This window comes from Catharus ustulatus, chromosome 16 (assembly GCF_009819885.2).
Source record: "Catharus ustulatus isolate bCatUst1 chromosome 16, bCatUst1.pri.v2, whole genome shotgun sequence".
Classification (NCBI taxonomy): Eukaryota; Metazoa; Chordata; class Aves; order Passeriformes; family Turdidae; genus Catharus; species Catharus ustulatus.
The window spans coordinates 16038773-16057172 of NC_046236.1; the positions used below are offsets into that span (position 1 = coordinate 16038773).

The 18400-nt window shown below is 45.6% G+C and overlaps 1 protein-coding gene across 10 annotated transcripts in view; it reads left to right on the forward strand.

Moving 5' to 3' along the window:
- The window catches only part of TNRC6A (trinucleotide repeat containing adaptor 6A), a 42960-nt gene that overhangs the window by 4711 nt on the left and 19849 nt on the right, over window positions 1–18400 (forward strand). For 6 of the 10 annotated variants that reach the window (XM_033074560.1, XM_033074561.1, XM_033074565.2 and 3 more), the window contains 4 exons: window positions 4427–4517; window positions 6147–6168; window positions 13508–13828; window positions 17626–17673. In XM_033074560.1, the coding sequence (XP_032930451.1) occupies window positions 4427–4517; window positions 6147–6168; window positions 13508–13828; window positions 17626–17673 (482 nt within the window). The remainder of the gene's footprint in view (window positions 1–4426; window positions 4518–6146; window positions 6169–13507; window positions 13829–17625; window positions 17674–18400) is intronic. The other 4 variants (XM_033074562.1, XM_033074567.2, XM_033074569.1 and 1 more) reach the window with 1 other exon arrangement.

Consider the following 18400-nt stretch of genomic DNA (forward strand, 5'->3'; position numbering starts at 1 on the left):
TAATAGCTGGGAAGAACACACACACACACGTCTGGAAATGAGTGGGTTTGTTTTGTTCTCACTGCCTGAGGCTCTCAGTGCTCCGAGGAACACGCTGGGTGGGTTCAGGTGCCAGAGCCTTTCCATCTGAAGCACTGGCAGCGTTTGTTGGGATTATTTTGTTAACTCAGCTTCAAAGTACTGCTGTTTGTTCCATAAACTCCAAGTGCTCCTTTGGTGTAGTGTGCTGTTTGTGGATGGCTTTATAAAGGAATTGTAGGATCCAATTTTAATCAAAATTCACGTTCTTATCATTAATTTTTGTAGAATGCTGGTGAGTGAGAAAGCTAGTTGTTGGTTTTTACAGAAACTGAGAAATCACTTTCATTGGCAATTTTATATAATTGTGTCATTTTGAAAAATTGAAAGATGAGGGAACTTGTAGGTTAGAATACAGAAGATTTATCAGTCTCAGCAGCATTTGAAAGTCTGTGTAGAAGATCAGCTGTAGGTTGAACACGTGGTGCTGTCTTTGCAGAATTGTTAAAGATCTCTCAACCCCTGACACTTACCTGTAGCTACCTGGCAGTGTTCCACCTGTAGCACTGCAAGTTAATTTATAACTAGAAGAGGAGCAAATGGTGGAAAGGATTTATTTATTTATTAATTTTTAAAAAATTATTTATTAATTAAAAAAAATAAAAATAAGTTTTACATTGGTTTCAGAAGCTGCTCTGTGTAATCACTTGTAATTCTGTGTGTTTGCTCCATGGGGCTCACGGTTCTGTAACCATCATTTCCTCAGTGTGGTGATAGAATTTTGATTTTATTGTGGCAAAACTTGCTGCCTTTTGATATATTATAACAGCAAAGATAGCAAAGCTGCACAAATACTAATTACTGCAGCCTCAGCCTGTCTGCCAGGGGAAATACTGGTGAACTTGATTTTGCTCTTCTGCAACATAAGAATAAATGTTAAGTATGTCTGTCTCAGCCCAGGTGTTTTTTACAATGCTAAGCTGGAGCTTTAGAAATTAAAGATTAATAGTATCTTTTTCCCAGGAAGTAAAGTAATAAGTGAAGCATGTTTTGATACAAATATTACCTGAAATGTTTGCAGTTCGAGCATGACAGCTTTTTCCACTTCAGAAGCCAAATAACAAATCAGGCCATAGAAAAATGAAATGCCTTGTACTATCTTGATAACCTGTCTTAGAAGACTAAAAAGTTGGTTTTGTTTGTTTTGGTTTTTTTTAATAGCTTAATTGAGGAAAGCATTTTAGTAGTTTGTTGTTTTGTTTTTTTTCCTTGTATACAAAGAATTGTGCTGGGGTACACAATTGGAACAAAAATTTACTGTTAAATAAATAATGGTAAATATTTATCTGACCCTCGGTCTGCTTAAATTTATGCAGATAACAGCAGCTTCTCCTTGCCCATCTTCAGAGCCATCAAATGTGCAGTCTCTCCTGAGATCAAGATCCATTTTCATTTTGGCTCACTTGAAAATAAAGCACCTTTCAAGTTAAGCTGTTGAAACCAAGGCCTTTGTTCTGTCTCCGATGTGGATTTCCTATTGCCGGGGTGTTTTTTTTTCACTTGATCTGAACTGAAAAATATGGTTTGCATTTCTGCTAAGGCCATTTAACCTTGAGCAAGCTAATCCCGTTACACAGGAGGAGAAGGACACTGCCTGTGCTGTGTTTTGGGGAAGTTGGATGTGAGATAGGGGAAATCAGAGCCCTGTTTATTATTCCCATTATCAATGGAACGCCGGCTCCTTGCTTTTCCCAGGCGGCTGACAGGCTGTGTGCTGCTGCAAACACCCTGGCCACACAGGGTCCAGGTGTGGGGGAAAGCCCAGCCCAGGAATTTGTTCATTTTCTGGCTCTGTGCTGTTAGGTGGTTCAGGAGCTGTTGGGATTGCTGCAGCGTTGCTGTCTGTGAAGGATCCAGAGCTGTGCTGGTGGTGCTCAGGGAGCTCCAGCCCCAGGTGACAAATGGGAAATGCCACGTTCCACTCCTGTTCTCCAGCAGCACTGGAGCTGTTTGTTCTGTGTTCTGAGGGAGGCTGGAGTCACAGGCATCAATCCCATCCTTTGCTGACTGGTGAGAGCTGTGGGTTTGTGTGTTGGCAGGAATGAAGGAGACTCCAGCTGTCAGAAATGGAAATTCAGGTGTTCTGCTTGAGACTCTGCTGACTTAGGAGGCAAATGTGAATTTTGGTCTCAGGTTTAGGTTTGTGTATGAGGATGGTGAAGGGTTAAGATTTCAGGGACAGGAAGGGCTTTGCTGCTGCTGCTTGGTTGTGCCAGTTGGGTTGGTTTTGCTCTGAGATTTGATATTATAGTGGTAATTAATACTCTTGAAAACTTATAATGAACTATAGGTGGATGGTTTTTATCCAGGGAATACCTAGAGTTCTGATCCTAATAGTAGGGAGGTTTTGTGTCTCCTAAGCTTGCTTTGTAACCTAAAATCTGTTTGTCTTAAGATAAAAATTGAATGAACACAGTGTCAGAATTTAGGAGTTCTGTTGTTCCTGTGTGACAAAAACCCAGTGATGCTGTGATAGAATATTCCAGAGATATTGGTATGTAAGTTGTTAGCATCTGTATTCCCAAAATGAAATGTAATTGTGTTGATTTAACTGTAGCAGGATTGATGAGGGCTTTTTTTTTTCCTGTGAAAATACTACTTTGCATTCTGCTTGCTCTTCAACGTGCTACAGCTTTCTTCTAAAAGCAGAATGATTTTTCAGTTAATGCAGTTTTGGCATGTGACAGACTGGAATTTGTTACACAAAGCAAGTGCTGGTGGCTGTCTTAACTCCTGGAACTCTGCTCAGGTTATTGGAGATGCTGTAACCCAGGAGTAGCCCCAGCAGGCAGGCAGGGGTGAAGCCCAGCCCAGGACTGAGCCCCAAGGAACAAACCAGTGGTTCTGCTCTGAATGCAGGAGCTGTGCAGGAGCTGGGTGTTGTGGAAGGAGCTGGGATCTATAGGAACTGATTGCTCCATACTGGTTCCAGACCTGGTATTGTTCTCCAGTTCAAATTGCCTGTTAAAATTTGGACTGTCCCAAATTAACCCAAACTGAGGGTCAGGATCACCAATATCCCTGTGCTTCCAAGAGCTCAGGGTGTGACAGCAAGGGGCAGAGCTGACTGAAGTGTCACCTTGGTCGTGCACAGATGTCACTGCAGGTTAATCACTGCCTCAGATTTGCACAGGAGCCAGGGAATGCTCTCAATGAAACTGGCCAGCTGGAATTGTTTCTCTAGTTAGGTGCCTGACCTCTTAGTTGTCCATGAAATCATTTTTGAGACCTAATTGTAAATGCAAGGTTGCTTTTGCAGTGAGATGTCCTCGGTGGATCTTGCAGGCAGCTGATGGAGCTGTGATAAAATGCAAAATAGCCACTTGGTGTTTGATGGGTTGTGATTCCTCTGCCTGTGCACAGGGGGTCTCAGAAATAACACTTTTGGGTAATCACTCTGCATACCTTAGCTATTCTTTCTTAAAAGAAGTAGCTAATGCTTGCTTTCTGTTATTAGAAATCTTAAAAGCCAGGATTTGGTCGGTGGAAGCTGATGCCTGCTTGCTTTGACAGGGACTTGAGCTGAGTTAAAAGTAGAATTAACTGGTTGATTGTATATGTGAAAAAGTAATGAAAGTTTTAGTGCCTGTGGACTGTCTTGTGGTTTAATACATTCAATTTGCATTGCTTCTGACAGACACCAAACTATCTTATTTAAAACTGGAGGTTTGTGGTGGTTTGGGGTTAAAGAGGAGCCAGCTCAGCGTTTCCAGGCAGATGCAAACCATGTAGTCCCTGTCCCATACTGACATTGTCAGTTCTTTTTCTCCAAAAATCTTTGTAAATCTGTTTGTAAGCAGGATAAGCTGGCCAGTGCTGTTCCTGCTCAGCCTGGCTTGAGCAGAAATGCTGTGAATCAAGTGTGGTTAATGAACATTCTGAGTTTTGGTTTCACTTTTGGCAAGTTGCAGTTTTGTTTCTGGCTTAGGGAGTCAGAGATGGCCCTGCTGCTGCAGCTGTGCTGCCCCTGCCCAACCTGGGGCAGATGCACAGGGGTGTGTGTGGCTCAGGAGCACTCCTGGCTGGGATGTGCCACAGTCTCACCAGCTCAGGGAGAGATTAAATAACATCTGAAATTGCTGGCTTTTGAACCAGACTCAACTCTGAGCCTTCATTGTGAGCTTTGGAAGAAAGAACTCCTTGCATGTAGCTTGACACCACATCTGCACTTGAAGGTCCTGTCACTGGTGGTTTGCACTGACAGTGATGGTCCCTGTAGAAATAGGATCCAATTAGAAGCAAAATTCCCCAGTTCCTTTTGTGTCACTGTGAAATAATTGTTCTAAAATGAATCTAAGTGTGTACAGATTGTATTTTGGGAGAGTTAATTACAAACTGTGTGGTTCAGGGATTTAGTGCAAGAAGAGGAAGAACAGTTGATGGAAGAAAGGAAAAAGAGAAAAGAAGACAAAAAGAAGAAGGAAGCTGCTCAAAAAAAGGTATGTGGAGCACTGAGAAGAAACCCCTGTGCTTGGAGGTGACTTGTTCCAGTAAAAACAACTGTTTTCTTATTAATTTAATGTTTTAAATTTAAATGTACTGTCAGTTATTTAGAGGTAACTGGCATATTGAACATTGTAATTGGCTCTGTGTAGTTTCTTACAAAACTAGATTTTCTTCTGGGCTGACCCTTTTTTTCATGTTTATCAGTTGAGGCAGTCTCAGGTTTCAAGCACCTCAGTGCCTTTACTAGTACAATGAAAGTACCATTTGAAGGCAGTGGGTTTCAGCTGCATCCTTATTTTAATATATCTTATTCTTCAGTATGGAAACATGCCATGAGAGGATTCCTAGTAGGGAATAAAAATTTTCATTAAAAAGAAAATACTGACAAAGATGTTTAGGGGTGGAGACATCACAGAAATGCTTGTAAATACTTCAGAATCCCTGTTTGCTGACAAGATCCTCATCATGGCCATTGATCCTAAATATTGACCCTGAGCTTGAGAGGAGCTGTAAATGCAGTTTTTAAAGATGTCCAGTTAGGGAGGAGCAGAGTGAACCTGCTCAGCAGTTCTGTGTGATTCCACTGATGCTGGGTGTGCCCCAGGAACAGACTGGTTTGTTTTACAGCCACAGCTTTGCCAGCAAAGCCTCCCAAGCCCTGAGCCAGCCCCAGGCTCTGATGGAGTCTGGTAGAGCCCAGCCTAAACATGTTCATTGTGCTCTCCTGGGCACCAGCACCCCAGCACAGAAAGCAGCCAGGAGCCCTGGCTGTGCCCCCCTCTCCAGCATCTCTTCAGCTGCTCTGGCTCATCAGAAACAGCAAGAAAAGTTTTGAGAAGTTCTGAGTTCTCATTCTGGCTGAGTGCCAGGCTGGTGAGGGGGGTCACAGCTGGGCAGGGGACAGAGGGAGCTCTGAGCAAGCACAGGTACAGCAAGAGCCAGAGGGACCCCAGGTACCCAGGCTGGGGAGGACAAACCAGGGGTGGGGTTGTGCTTTGGGTGTTCCAGTAACTGGGGCTGAAGGGAGGAGTGGAGGGACAGCAGCCACCCCAGAGGTGACACTGGGGCTGTGGAGGGGCTGAGCTGGTGCTGGGGTACAGTTACAGCCACACCACTGAGGTGCATTTCCATACAAGAATTTTCTCTTGTGTGCTGCGATAAACTTCTATTCAAATAGATTTCTCATCTTGGCCACATCACATTGGATCTTGCAAATGAAAGACTTGAAGCTTTGGCATTTGCTCTCTTATTCTTTCCCATTTCCAGGTCACTCCCCCTTCCCTGCCGTGTTCTGCAGTAAAAGTGGTGGCAGGTCTTTGCTTCCAGGCACAGTTTTTAACTCACTTAAAACATCTTAATTTGCAAGTTTAATTCGGTCTGTTTCATGTAGTTATCTTTCAAATTAATTTTGTCTTCTATAACATTTAAACAGCTTTTTAAACATAAGGAATAATAGGCCTGGGTTGGTTAGAGGGAGGCTTCTGAAGTAGATAATTAAATAACTTGAAACCATTTAAAAAGAGGAAAGTCAAAAGCTAATGTTGCTTTATGAAGTGGCACGTGTACGTGTGGTTTCTCTCTTATCTGCACAAATCACTGACACTTCTTTTTTCTTGTTCTAGGCCATTGAACAAAAAATCAAAGGTAAGTTACTTTACAGTTAGTTCTACTCTGTGTATTATTTCTGGGGTTTTAAGTATGTTGAATCAAATGTGTCACCTGAAATCTCCTCCCAAAAGTGACAGGTGGGACCCTTGAGATTTCAGCTGCACTTTTTCAAAGTGACCACAGAAGTCTAGAAGAGTAACAGCAAAGGGTTTATCCAGGGAGTGGGGTGCTGATCTTCCTGTTTTCCATTCTTGTTTACTTACAGAGCACCAGGCATAGACATAACACCTTAAGTTCCTTTCTTTGCTTGTTTTTTTCCTTTCCCTTTGTTTGAAAAGTGCACCAACACTTCAGAATAACAGTGTGTACGATGGAAATTGAAATTTGAAATTTAATTTCCAAATATTCTAAGTGCAGCTGGGATTGGGAGCACATGATGGACAGGTAATTAAAATGTCCAGTTTTAACTCCTGCACATGGAGGGCTCAGCCTGCAAAAGGATCAGGATGTCAGTACCCAAAAGCTGTAATTTCAGTACTCATGGCAGGTGAGAGTGCTGCTGTTTTCTGAGTGTTTGTTTGTGAGGTTTGTGTGGGTCTCCATTCCAACCAGCTTCTAAAAAGGGGGGGAAAGTTATTTTCCCTTTCTCTCTCCTCACCTGTTAGTTGAGAAGTGCACAGTGATTGCTGCAGTGATCATGTGGAGTGCTTGCTGAATCCCTCCTTTCTGGGAGCTGCTTTAATTTGGCACTTACTGGAGCAGTGGCAGACGCTCCAGAAGCTTCGGAGCCCTGCTTAGCAGAGATGAGATTCCTGCTGGAAAAACCAAAAAGGGTTTGGAGACTGCTGGGGCTTGGAGGCAGGGGGGTGGCAGAGGACACTGTGCTGGGGAGCAGGCAGGGAGCACAGTGCCTGTTCCCAAGGCTGTGACAGGAACACCCCAGCTGGGCTGTGCTGGCACTGGGGCAGGCAGGTTGTGCTCGTGGGCACTGCTCTGGTGCTCTGCAGAGCCCCTTCCCAGCTCTCAGGAGACACAGCTGATGTGACATTTCTAAGTGCAGTGTGTTTAAATGGGAAAAATACCTGGCTTGAGGAGGACCAGTGGATTTTATTGTGTGAGGATGCTGTGGGGAGGGAGCGAGGGCAGTGCTGCTGAGAGGGGAATTTCTGCTGCTGCTGCCTGGGGAGGCTGATGGGTTGGTTTTGTAAAAAAAAAGGGATTGCTGGAGGCAGAGGGAGCTGCCAGAGCCCTGAGGGAGCTGCAGGAAGGTCTGCAGCACCCCTGGAGCCACTGACAGGGATGGAAGAAGCTCTGCTGTGTGTGTCCCACCATCCTCTGAGCTGTGTCGGGCTGATCCCACCCTGTGGCCACTGAAACCCATTGGCAGTTCCAGGTTTGTCTTTGGGCACAGGGCAGAATAAATAGTAACATTGCTGGAAGACTATTACAATTAATAAATACTTTCATTTGTTTTTTAGCATGCCCTTTTTCAAGCAGTGCATGGAGTTGTGTTTGAATGCAGGCTAAGGGTTGGTTTTCTTCTGTACACTCCTGCCAGAAGGCTGCTAGGATAAGAGACCAGATTTAAAGAATTATGAAAATCTCTGGGTTTATTCTGAAGTGATAAAACATGTCTGAAAAGACAGTGATGATGGAAAATGATAGAATACTTTGCTGTATAATATGGAGCACTTGGAGTGCCCATTTGACCAGTGTGCCTGGGCTGTACAATCAAATGGCTAAAAATAGCATGAACCAGGAGGGCAGGAATTCTGCCTGGGAGGCTCCCAGTAGGAATCTTCACATGGGATGAAAATGTCTTTCTTTTGAAGGACAGAGTAATTTAAAAATTTTTATTATTATTTCTTTTTTCTTCTTTGAGGCTTAACATTCACTGATGGAAGTGTTAAATTCCAACTTAATTATGTTGTTATTTAAAGAGTGTTTCATAAAGTTCAGCAGGAATTTAGAGTTGTCAGAGAAACATAAACTGGCAGTGCTGTGGAAGAAAAGACATCATGAGATGCAGATACACAACTTTTTGCTGTAGTTTCTGTAGGACCAAAATCTGAAGCTTGTGTTGCACATGGCTCTTGCCCTGTTTCACCAGTTTTGCCTCCTTGTGTTCAGGATGCAAATTAATGTTTCATTAGTTTCCAAGTTTCCATCACGTTAATGTCTTAAATAATTTATTCTGTGCATGAGCTGAAGATAAAATACAAGAGTATAGGATCTCTAAATAATTCAGAATTATGTGCCTCTTTCATAAAGAAGCTGGTTAAGTGCTGGGGGTGGGAAGGGAGGGTATTTCTTGGTTTTAAGTGTAGTTTGGACAGCTCCAAAGTGTTGTTTTAGTAAGGAATAAATTGCTGTTGTACCAGCTGAAGCAGCTCCCACTGTTCCTGTAAAATGACAAGAACCTTCCAAGGAGGTTCACGGAGCTGGGGGATTTCCTGGTCAGGATTGGGAATGAAAGTGATGAAAAAGATGCTAACAACATTTCTGGTACCAGCAGCATTTTGATACCGTGGTATTTCAGTTAAAAATGCTCGTGTGGCATTCCTGCAGATCTCAGGGATTCTGAGCTGCCTGGTTTGATCCAGCTCCTTTTATTAAAAGAGGGAAGAGGAGGTTGGGAGAGTTAGAGCGAGTCTGTGAGTTGCTAAGTGGAAAGTTTATCTGTGCAGCAGCTGGCACATCATGTGCCTTCCCAGAGCTCTTGTACCAGGTATTCTAGGAAAAAATAAGCAGAGTTTTATGAGCTATTTGTTGAAAGCACTGTAGAATTGTCAGTTGTGGTGTTCCCTCTAGCATGGCAGAATCCATCCTCCTGCTGTTAGAGGCAGTGCTGTCAGAACAGACAAGGCAACCCCTTATCCTGAATTTCCTCTGGAGCAGAGCTCTGCCCTGTGGCCAGGGTGGGAAGGGCTGAGCTGGGCTGTGCCTGGTGCTGCAGGGAGCTCGGTGGGGCTGCAGTGCCCTGTGCACAGAGCTGGGGCTGTGGGTGGGAGGTGATGGGTGAGAGGTGCCCAGAGCTGGGGGCTCTGCAGGTCTGGGGGCTCGGGGCAGCCGGAGCGCGCCCGGCTGTCGCTGCAGCCCTGAAAGTGCCACTTTGATTGCAGAACAGACTCGACTGAATTGCCCACTGGAACGGAAAGTGCTCTAAAAATAGCTGGGTGTGGAATTGAAATCTTTGACTCATATTTCCCACCTTGGAAACTTCTTGCGCTCGTTCTTGTCTGCGCGGCGGAACGGCCCGGCTACACAAACCCTGCTGGCTTTTGGGGGTTTTCTCTTTCCTGGCTGTGCTGTTGCTGCCTGCAGCAGCTCTCCTGCCAGCTGTGCCATCCTGGGGGCACTGCAGGGCGCAGGGCTGTGCCTGTGGCTGGGCAGCCCCCGCCGAGGGCGCGCTCACCTCCGCGCGGATCCGCAGGGGTTAAAGCCTTGGCAAACACTCGCAGATATTTTCCAGAGCAGCTCCGAGCGCACAGCTGCGGCCATTTTTCCACCACGAAAATTCTAGCACTACATCTTACGTGTGTCAGGCTGCAAGGCAGGCTCGCTCAGTGCACCCTGCAGCCTGCAGCCCTGCAGCTGCAGGACAGGCCATGCAGGGCAGCAGCAGCGGGCGCATTTTGGGGGCAGCTGCAGCCAGGAGCCCTTCCCTGCCAGCCAGGAGCCCTTCCTGCCCTCCTGGAGCCCTTCCCTGCCAGCCAGGAGCCCTTCCTTCCCTCCAGGAGCCCTTCCCTGCTATCCAGGAGCCCTTCCCTGCTATCCAGGAGCCCTTCCCTGCTATCCTGGAGCCCTTCCTTCCCTCCTGGAGCCCTTCCCTGCCAGCCTGGAGCCCTTCCCTGCTATCCAGGAGCCCTTCCCTGCCTGCCAGGAGCCCTTCGCTGCCCTCCAGGAGCCCTTCCCTGCCAGCCAGGAGCCCTTCCTTCCCTCCAGGAGCCCTTCCCTGCCAGCCTAGAGCCCTTCCCTGCCCGCCTGGAGCCCTTCCCTGCTATCCTGGAGCCCTTCCCTGCCAGCCTGGAGCCCTTCCCTGCCAGCCAGGAGCCCTTCCCTGCCCTCCTGGAGCCCTTGCCTGCCAGCCTGGAGCCCTTCCCTGCTATCCTGGAGCCCTTCCTTCCCTCCAGGAGCCCTTCCCTGCTATCCTGGAGCCCTTCCCTGCCCTCCAGGAGCCCTTCCCTGCTATCCTGGAGCCCTTCCCTGCCCTCCAGGAGCCCTTCCCTGCCCGCCTGGCGCTGCTCTTTGTGCGGGTCAGCGCAGGGTTTGATCTCTCTGCGCTGCTTTTGCGCCAGGCACAAACTGTTTTCCGTCTGCATTAAAGTTACTCAAGCAGCTGCCATTTTTTTTATTGGAGGGGGAGTGCGAGTCCCTGGGCCCCTGCTCCAGGAGGAGTTGGCAGGCAGCTCCTGGAGCAGTAAAATGACACCATGCTTCTCCTCCATTTTCTAATGAAATCTGCAGAGTGGGAAAGCAACACAAGTTGGAAGCGTCTTTCTTTGGAATCTCTCTGTAAACTGTAACTCCACCATCCCCTGCTCTGAGGGTTTGCAGCAGGTTTGTTCTTTATGAAAATCTGTCCTTTTTAATGCTAGTTTCTGTAAACTTGCTGTTGCTAGTCAGTTAACTGTGATAAACTGTAAGTCTGCTAATGTTGTCTTTCTGCCTTAATACAATTAAAAATAAAATGCTGGTGTGTAGAACAAACTTTTATTAACAAACAGCTATTTGAGAGCGAGTTGAAATGTTAAGATAATAATTTAGGGGTGCTGGAATTTGTAGTAGCCATATTGGAATATTAATGTGTTATTCAGCCTTCTGAGAAGTTGTGGAGCAGAAAATGTTGGACAGGGTGAATTTTGTGGCTTGAAAGTTACTCTGTGGTTCTGAGGGAAGCAAAGGCAAGGGAATTCCGTTGCACTTTGGATAATTTCAGTGGAAAATTAGCATATAATTGTGGGCTCTGCATGTTGTTATAGCCTAGCCCTGGGACCTGGCAAACATGTTTTACAGTTTGCTGATACCGTGGTAGATGAAATTGCCATATTTGCTAAGGAAACAAATGCTTAGAATATATGTGAAATACAATATTCCTAAGCTGTTAGAGAAGTGCTGTTGGTGCTGTGCCTTAGGGCTGGCTGGGCAGCGTGTGACTTGTTTATTTGTTGCTCTCCTTGATAGTCAAAAGTGATTTGAGTTCCTGCAGGTCCCTGGGGGTCTGTTCTAACACACTTGGTCTGAAAGTGCTTTAATTAGGAAAGTAAAGTGTTAGGGCTGCCCTGGGCACGCTGTTGGCAGCTCTGTCGGGGTGTCCAGGGAATGTCAGATGGAAATTATTTCACTTTACCCCAGAGGAGCAGTGCTGGGGGTTGTATTGAAGTCTTTTAGAGAGAGGTGTGCTTGTATTTTCTGCTTAAGGTGGCAGTGGAAAGAACAGAGCTGGGTCAGCTGTGCTGAAGGGGTGTGTGTGTCCAGGGCTGCTCTGATGCTGCAGGAGGGGTTTCTGTGTGTCCAGCCCAGCTGAGCCGGGCTCCAGGCTGTGCAGGGTCACAGGAGGCACAGGGACAGCACCACAGTTGTGGTTTGGGCACTGGTTACACAGCTTGTGGAGCAGGAGCAAATGTGTTTTAATTTCAGAGCTCGTTGCAGAACCTGGACCAAGAAAAGTGCAAAGTCCTTCTGCATTAAACTGTCAACAAATTCTCAGCATTTTGCTTAAATAGCACCTCTCCCTCCCTTCAGGGCTTAGTCACTCTCACTTACTTTATTTATAATGCAAGAAATTTTAGGCACACCAAATGAAATAGTTGTGTTTAATATTATTTCTTATTTGTGAAAGTTCAGTTTTGAACCAGAATCACAATTTATGTCTTATCATGTGCATAAAGATATTTTGCAAGGAATCAGTTGCCTTCCCTTAATATAGGGAAGAGCTTAAATTGAGGAAATCTGAAGTGGTGGTTGTGATCTCTATCAGCTTCCCAGTTTATCTAACAGCCTTTCAATGCCTTCTCTTCCCTGTGCTCTGTGCAGTTAATTGAGTTGTGTCCTGGCCCTTCCTCTCCTAAATCCTGTCCCTCTCTGGTCAGCTGGGAGAGCTGGGAGGGGCAGCTGAGCTTGGGTGTCCTCACCCTGAGGCTTCTCCCTGCCTGTTTGTCAAACCAGGAGGTCTCCAGAGTTCTTCTTTCCTTCTTCCCTTAAGCAACCCAACTACAATATTCCATTAAAACACAACTCAAATGCTGATTCTTCAGTGACTTTTTATTCTAAAGGCTTCTATTTGTTTTTCAGAATACATAAAGTAGAAATAAACAGAAATTATATCATAGGTAGCACTGACAACATTCAAATGTATTCCTTAAACAAAAGCTCTAGTTTGTTTTTATTTTTGTTGTATTCCCATGACTCAGTTCCTGAAAGGGAATGATAAAATGGTCTTTAAACATATTGAAAAGATTTTAAAAGCCCCTGAAAGCTACATTCTCAGTCATGTAGTAACATTATTCCTGGTGCTGAGTGAGGTCATGGTCAGGTATTGAGGTATCTTGGGAAGTTGCACAATAAATATTAAGACACTTTATGGATATCTCATCCAAGAAATTTGAAAAGTACATGAACATATCAATACTGTGAGGGACGTCAGGAGATCAGAGTGCCTTGATGGGGCCCTGACTGTGTCCCTGTCCCTGTCCCTGGCTGTGCTGTGTCCCTGTCCCCTCTGCCCATGCTCTGACCTTCCCCTTGCCCTGCTGGGGCTGTGCTGTCGGCACTGAGATCATTTGCAGCTGCACATTTGGCATTTCCCCAGTGCCAGCACTGTCCTGCCAGGCTGTGTGCAGCGTTCCCTGTGCTGGCAGCCCTTCTGCTGGCACCTCTCACTCCAGGGCATCCATGGTTTTATCTCTGGATGTTAAAGCAGGGAGCCTTAGCACCATGTCCTGTCAGTCCTGTTTGCCCCTTGTTCTTTTGGGGCCAGAACACAGCAGTTTTCTACATGTAATATTAAATGGGAAAATTCATTTTTTAATACTTAAACGTTTTCTAAAGAAAGGTTAAATGTTGAACTGAACTGCACAGTGCTGGTTTGTCAGCAAAAGGCTGTAGGAAGGTGGTTAGTAGCATGCTGTAACTGAGATAATTGGTCAGGAGTGATAGCAAGGCACATTCCTGCTTCCAGTTGTGCCATGGAAGTGTGTGATTGAGGGATAACAGCTTTTCCTCAGGGATGAGTTACAGCTTGAATCAGAAGAAATGCTGCCATTACATCATGTATAAACACCTCCAATAGTATTGACTTAGCCTTCAATTTTTTGAAGTTGCTGTTCACATGAATAACTTTGTCCCACTTTCTCTTTCCTGGGGGTGGGGACAGTGCCAGAACAAACCAAGACAAGTGTAAGCCAGCCCCAGCCTGTCACCTCCAGCGGCACTTCCACAGGAACCAGCACTACTAATAATGCCAAGCGGGCCCCAGCCAGCAGCCAGCAGCAGCCCTTGCCTCGATACCCTCCTCGGGAAGTACCACCACGATTCCGACACCAGGAACAGAAACAGCTTCTGAAACGGGGGCAGCAGTTACCAGTGATAGCTGCAAACCTGGGATCCGCTCCAGGCCAGGCAGGAGGCAGCACTGGCACCAGTAACCAGCCCGTGACCAACGGAGAAGTGCCCAACAGCAGCAAAAAACAGCCAGGTGAGGGCAGCTACCGTGTTTGCCTCAGCTCAAATCAGCCTAAATTCAGTCACCAGGGGAGGATTTCAGCCAGCACTATTGAAACTTGCACTGTGAGCTGTGGCATGAGGACATCCCTTCCTGTGTCAGCTGGCAGGGAGTGTTGCAGGATGGTGTTGGCCTCTCTGGGCAGGTTCCAGGCTGAGCTTCAGCCCTTGCCTCAGTTGGCAGCAGTGAGTGGCAGCCACGGCAGGGTTGGTGACTGCAGTGTCACCTCTGCTGTGCTGCACGGATCTGTCCTCAGCATGGATCCAGGGGTGGTACAGAGCACCTTGGCTGTGACAGACACATCCCAGAAAGGTCTTTGGGACCCTGATCCCACAGCCTGGGCAGCAGGGAGGGGAATTCTGCCCCACTCAGGTGAGACCCCACCTGCAGAGCTGCCCCAGCCAGGTACAGCTTGTTCAGGATGTCACAATTCTCTTTTATTGGCAGCTCTGAGTTTTTCTGTGTTTTCACTTGGAACTTGGTTGTATTACAGAATGGATCCACTTCTACCTTTACTGCTATTTAGGTTTACTCATCTTTTGTTACTTTGGCGTGTTATGCATTCCTTCAATAACCTTTGAAGTCTTTGTAACTGTGCCTGTTCCATGTAGGATGTGCTGTTCAGTGACTGCACTAACATGCACTTCAGGTAATTTTACAGGACATTAATGTAGGTTCTTTTTGTCTGGAAAAAAGTAACTTCTGTGAGGGATCTAGTTTTTCAAAGGGGTTTGGTATTAATGCATGCCAGTGCTTAATACTTCCTTATTTTTATACTTGTATTTATATTTTGATGTGCACATAGCAGTGGTGATGCAACTTTTTCCCACAAATAGTTTCTTCTGTGACTTTACTGAATTCCCAGTGTTTCTCAAAATTAGTGTTTTATAGACTACAAAGGATGTGACTCTCAGCCCTTTAGCAAAAAAAGGAAAAAATAATAAAACCCTGAAAATAACCTTGATATTTCAAGTTTGAATTAAATTTTGAGCTGTTCTGATTACTGCATCTTGAAGAAGCAGGATTTAAAATTAAACTACTGGAAGCAGTTTATCCATGAGTCCTTGAGGAATGTTTCCCATATTGCTTTCCAGTATTATTTCTGTAGCATACTGATAGAACCCTTTACCATTGCAATAGGTAATTTTTAAGTAGTTTATTCTCTTTGCTTCACCTGTATGATGTTCCTGTCCATAGTGATGTTTAAAGTTTTCATTAAGGTGTGCAGTATGTATTCTCTACTGGCCAAGCTGTGCAGCAAGGTGATTTAAATAACAATTCACACATAAATTAATTTAAGGAGTATTACTGCTTGTACAGCCTGGTAAGTCTCCCAGTTGAATCCAGGGGATTTGTGCACTCTCCCCTGTTGTACTTCTCCCTTGAACACCAGCCCAGTGTTTTATAGCTGGATTCCCATTTGTGTACTGCATTTTCCCCAGGTTTGCTGAGTTTTCCTTGATTTTGTGCTGGACACCATTGGGCTGGGCACTGCCAGCATGTCCCAGTGCTGCACTGGTGTGTGGGGCAGCTGCACTGGTGTCTGGGGCAGCTGCACTGGTGTCTGGGGCAGCTCTGTGCTCTGAGAACACCCTGATTTATTTGGCTGTTGTGTCTGCACCCCAGGCTGGAGACAGCAAGGTTCAGGGACAGAAGGGCTGTCACCTTTGTCACCTCAGGAGAATGGCTGTGCTGCCTTAGCTGCTGTCAGAGCTCTGTTCCTGTGTGTCCAGCACAGCTCAGGGTCTGCGGCTTGGTGCCCTGTGTGTGCCCTCTTTCCCTGGAATAACCAGGGGTAGCTTGGTTTGGATGTGCTGTCATGATCTTTCCTAAACACAGACAAGGTGGTAATGGAAAGGCAGATCATTTTTCTGTGCTGGATTTCTGTCCTGGTTTCAGGCTTGGTGTGATGTGTTGCTGGTGAGATGCAGGAGGCCCCAGTCCAGCAGAGGTGATGTCTTCTGACACCTTTGTATGTGAAAGGAAATGCTCTTGTCATTTGTCTGCCTCAGTTTCACTCACTCTGCCACTTCCTCTTTCAGCCTCCACCACAAACCAGCTACTCTCCTTGTTACCTCTGGAATCAAAAAGAGAATTTGGCAGATCTGTAGGTAGCTTGCATAGGCAGGATATCTATGGACACTGGGGTTAAATCTGTGCTACTGGGACTGATCTGTATTTTAGGGATAAAAGAAAAGCTGTGGCTTGAAGTGTTGAAGCCAGAATTGCTGGAATTGGGAATGGCTGTGGGTTTGTGTGTGTGTAATTCCTGAAAGGATCTTTCCCAAGTTCCAGCAGTGGTTGGAATGGTTTGGCAGGTGCTTTGTAAAAGCCAAGAATGCAGGCAGATACTGCTGAATGCAAAGTCTTTAATTGCCCTGGGCACACTAAGATTTTAAGTCGTTGGTATTGGAGAATTTTTTAGTTATATCAGTGCTCTAAATCCCATCTCTTTTCTTTTGTATTTTGTGTTGTCTCCTGTTTGGAAAATCAACATGCTTTGTCTAGAGCTAAAGCTGAAGCAGGGCTAGGTGGGCTGGGTTTTTTCCTGATGTTTTTAGGACATTTGGCATATTCATTTAGTAAAGATACATAAATGAAGCTCATGTCTTGCAGTGCTTCTGAAGCAGATCCAGGCCAGTGCCAAGATGGTTATTTTAAGAATCTCCCTAAGTAGCTCTTTTATCAGGACACTTCATACCCAGTTTAGTTGTTGTCTTCACTGAGTGCCCCATGTGCAAGCTTCACATGAAGGGAAGGAAGGGCTGATCACTGCTCTGGGGTTTGCTCACCTCTGCTCTGGAACACCCTGGAATAACCAGGTGCTTGTTCCACAGTGAGATGATTTATATCAGGAGCTGAAGTCTTTCCAGCAGTAATTGCTTGCAAGTGTGACCAGAGCAGAACAGGAGAGCACCACCAGGCTCCTGGCAGGGCTCCAGTCTGGATTCCTCCTGTCTGCCTTTATCCTGGTGCATCTCTCAGCAGAGCCACCAAGGTGTGTCCCAGGCAGAGCCTTTGGGGACAGAAGGTCCCTGCTGTGACCTGGGGTGGTTCTCAGCTGTTGGAGCAGTTGGGATTTGCAGTTAGCAGTGATGAAGGTTGGATTCGTTTGGGAAATGTTGTGTTCAGTGTGACAGTTCTGGGCTCCAGCTGTAGAATTGGGGAGTTTGAAAGATGAAGTTTGGTTCTGTGCAGTGCCTGTGTGGCACAGGGGAGCAGGAGGATGTGAAAGGGGGCAAGTGATGGATTGTTGTGCTTGTGCTGAGGTTAAATCAGCACTCAGATGCGCTGTTTGCTCAGCCAGGCAGCAGAGTACTGACTTGGAGATGAAGCAAATGTCTGTTCAGAGAGGGGACAGGAACTTGCTGAAGTTTCAGGGCTGACTGCTCAACTTCTTAGTCAGTACAGCCCAAAGTGAACTGGTTTTGGTTTCACTGACTGTAAATTCTTCCTCTTTTTTGTGTAAATCAAACTTTTAAGGACATGTTAAATTGGTCCATTAAATGCCAAATGTGTAACAAGTAGGTTGTAATGGAAATGTCATAAAAGCAGCAGAACTGCTAATTCCCACATCCCCAGGCCGAGTTTGCTGCCATGTCCCTGCTCCCTGTGTGATTCAGAGCAGACAGTGAGGCTGAGCTGGCTCTGAGAGAAACCTGTCCTGAAGAAGGGCTCCAAGGACTAGGGTCACAGCAGTGAGTGCTTTGGGGACTGTTCTCTCGTTTGCTGAAGTAACACTTCTGTGATTTTCTTGCTTTTTTTTGTAGGCATGCCTCCCATTCGGGACTTGGTGAGCCACTCCCCTAACCAGTCAGGTTAGCTACTTCCATCTCACCTGCTTTTGCACTACGTGTTTGTGCTAGTTCCATGTTTCACACGATTTTGTCTGATTTTTAAATTATTATTTTTATTTTTATTCTTTGGCTTACGCTTTTCATTGGCATGGGTGTGTGAATGATTGCAGTATACTTTCTCTGTGCCATTGCATACTACTAATTTGGTTTGACATTTTTAATTTTGTAATTAAGTCAGAATTCATACTACAAGATTTTGTCACCTTAGCATTAAAATATTGGGGGTTTTTTTAAGTTTATGCTTCCATACTGACTTGCCTCTTTATGGTATTGATTAATCTGTGCAAGGTTGTGCTTCCTATCAGAGACGTGTCACACTGTGGAGGAAATCATGTCTTGGTTGTTTGCTAAAAGCTCAGGACTGTATTTACTAAAATCATTTGTTCATGAGGCCCAAAGGTGCAGTGATTGGCAAGGTATGGTATTGACAGTCTGGGGGTGCCAGGTGTGCTGGAGCAGCAAAAGGAGGCAGAGGGTGCAAATTCAGGTATTTCGTAATTTATGCTTCTCAATCCTGTTTATTTTAGCTCATGTGATGTCAAACTGCTCTTTTAAATACATACAGCTTTTTGCAAATGTTTCCTGCGGGATAACTCATAGCTGGAAAGCATTAAATTAAAAATTACTGAAAGCAATCTTAGCAGGTCTCAGAATTTTAAGAAACTCGGGTTTGTGTAAATTTTTTCTG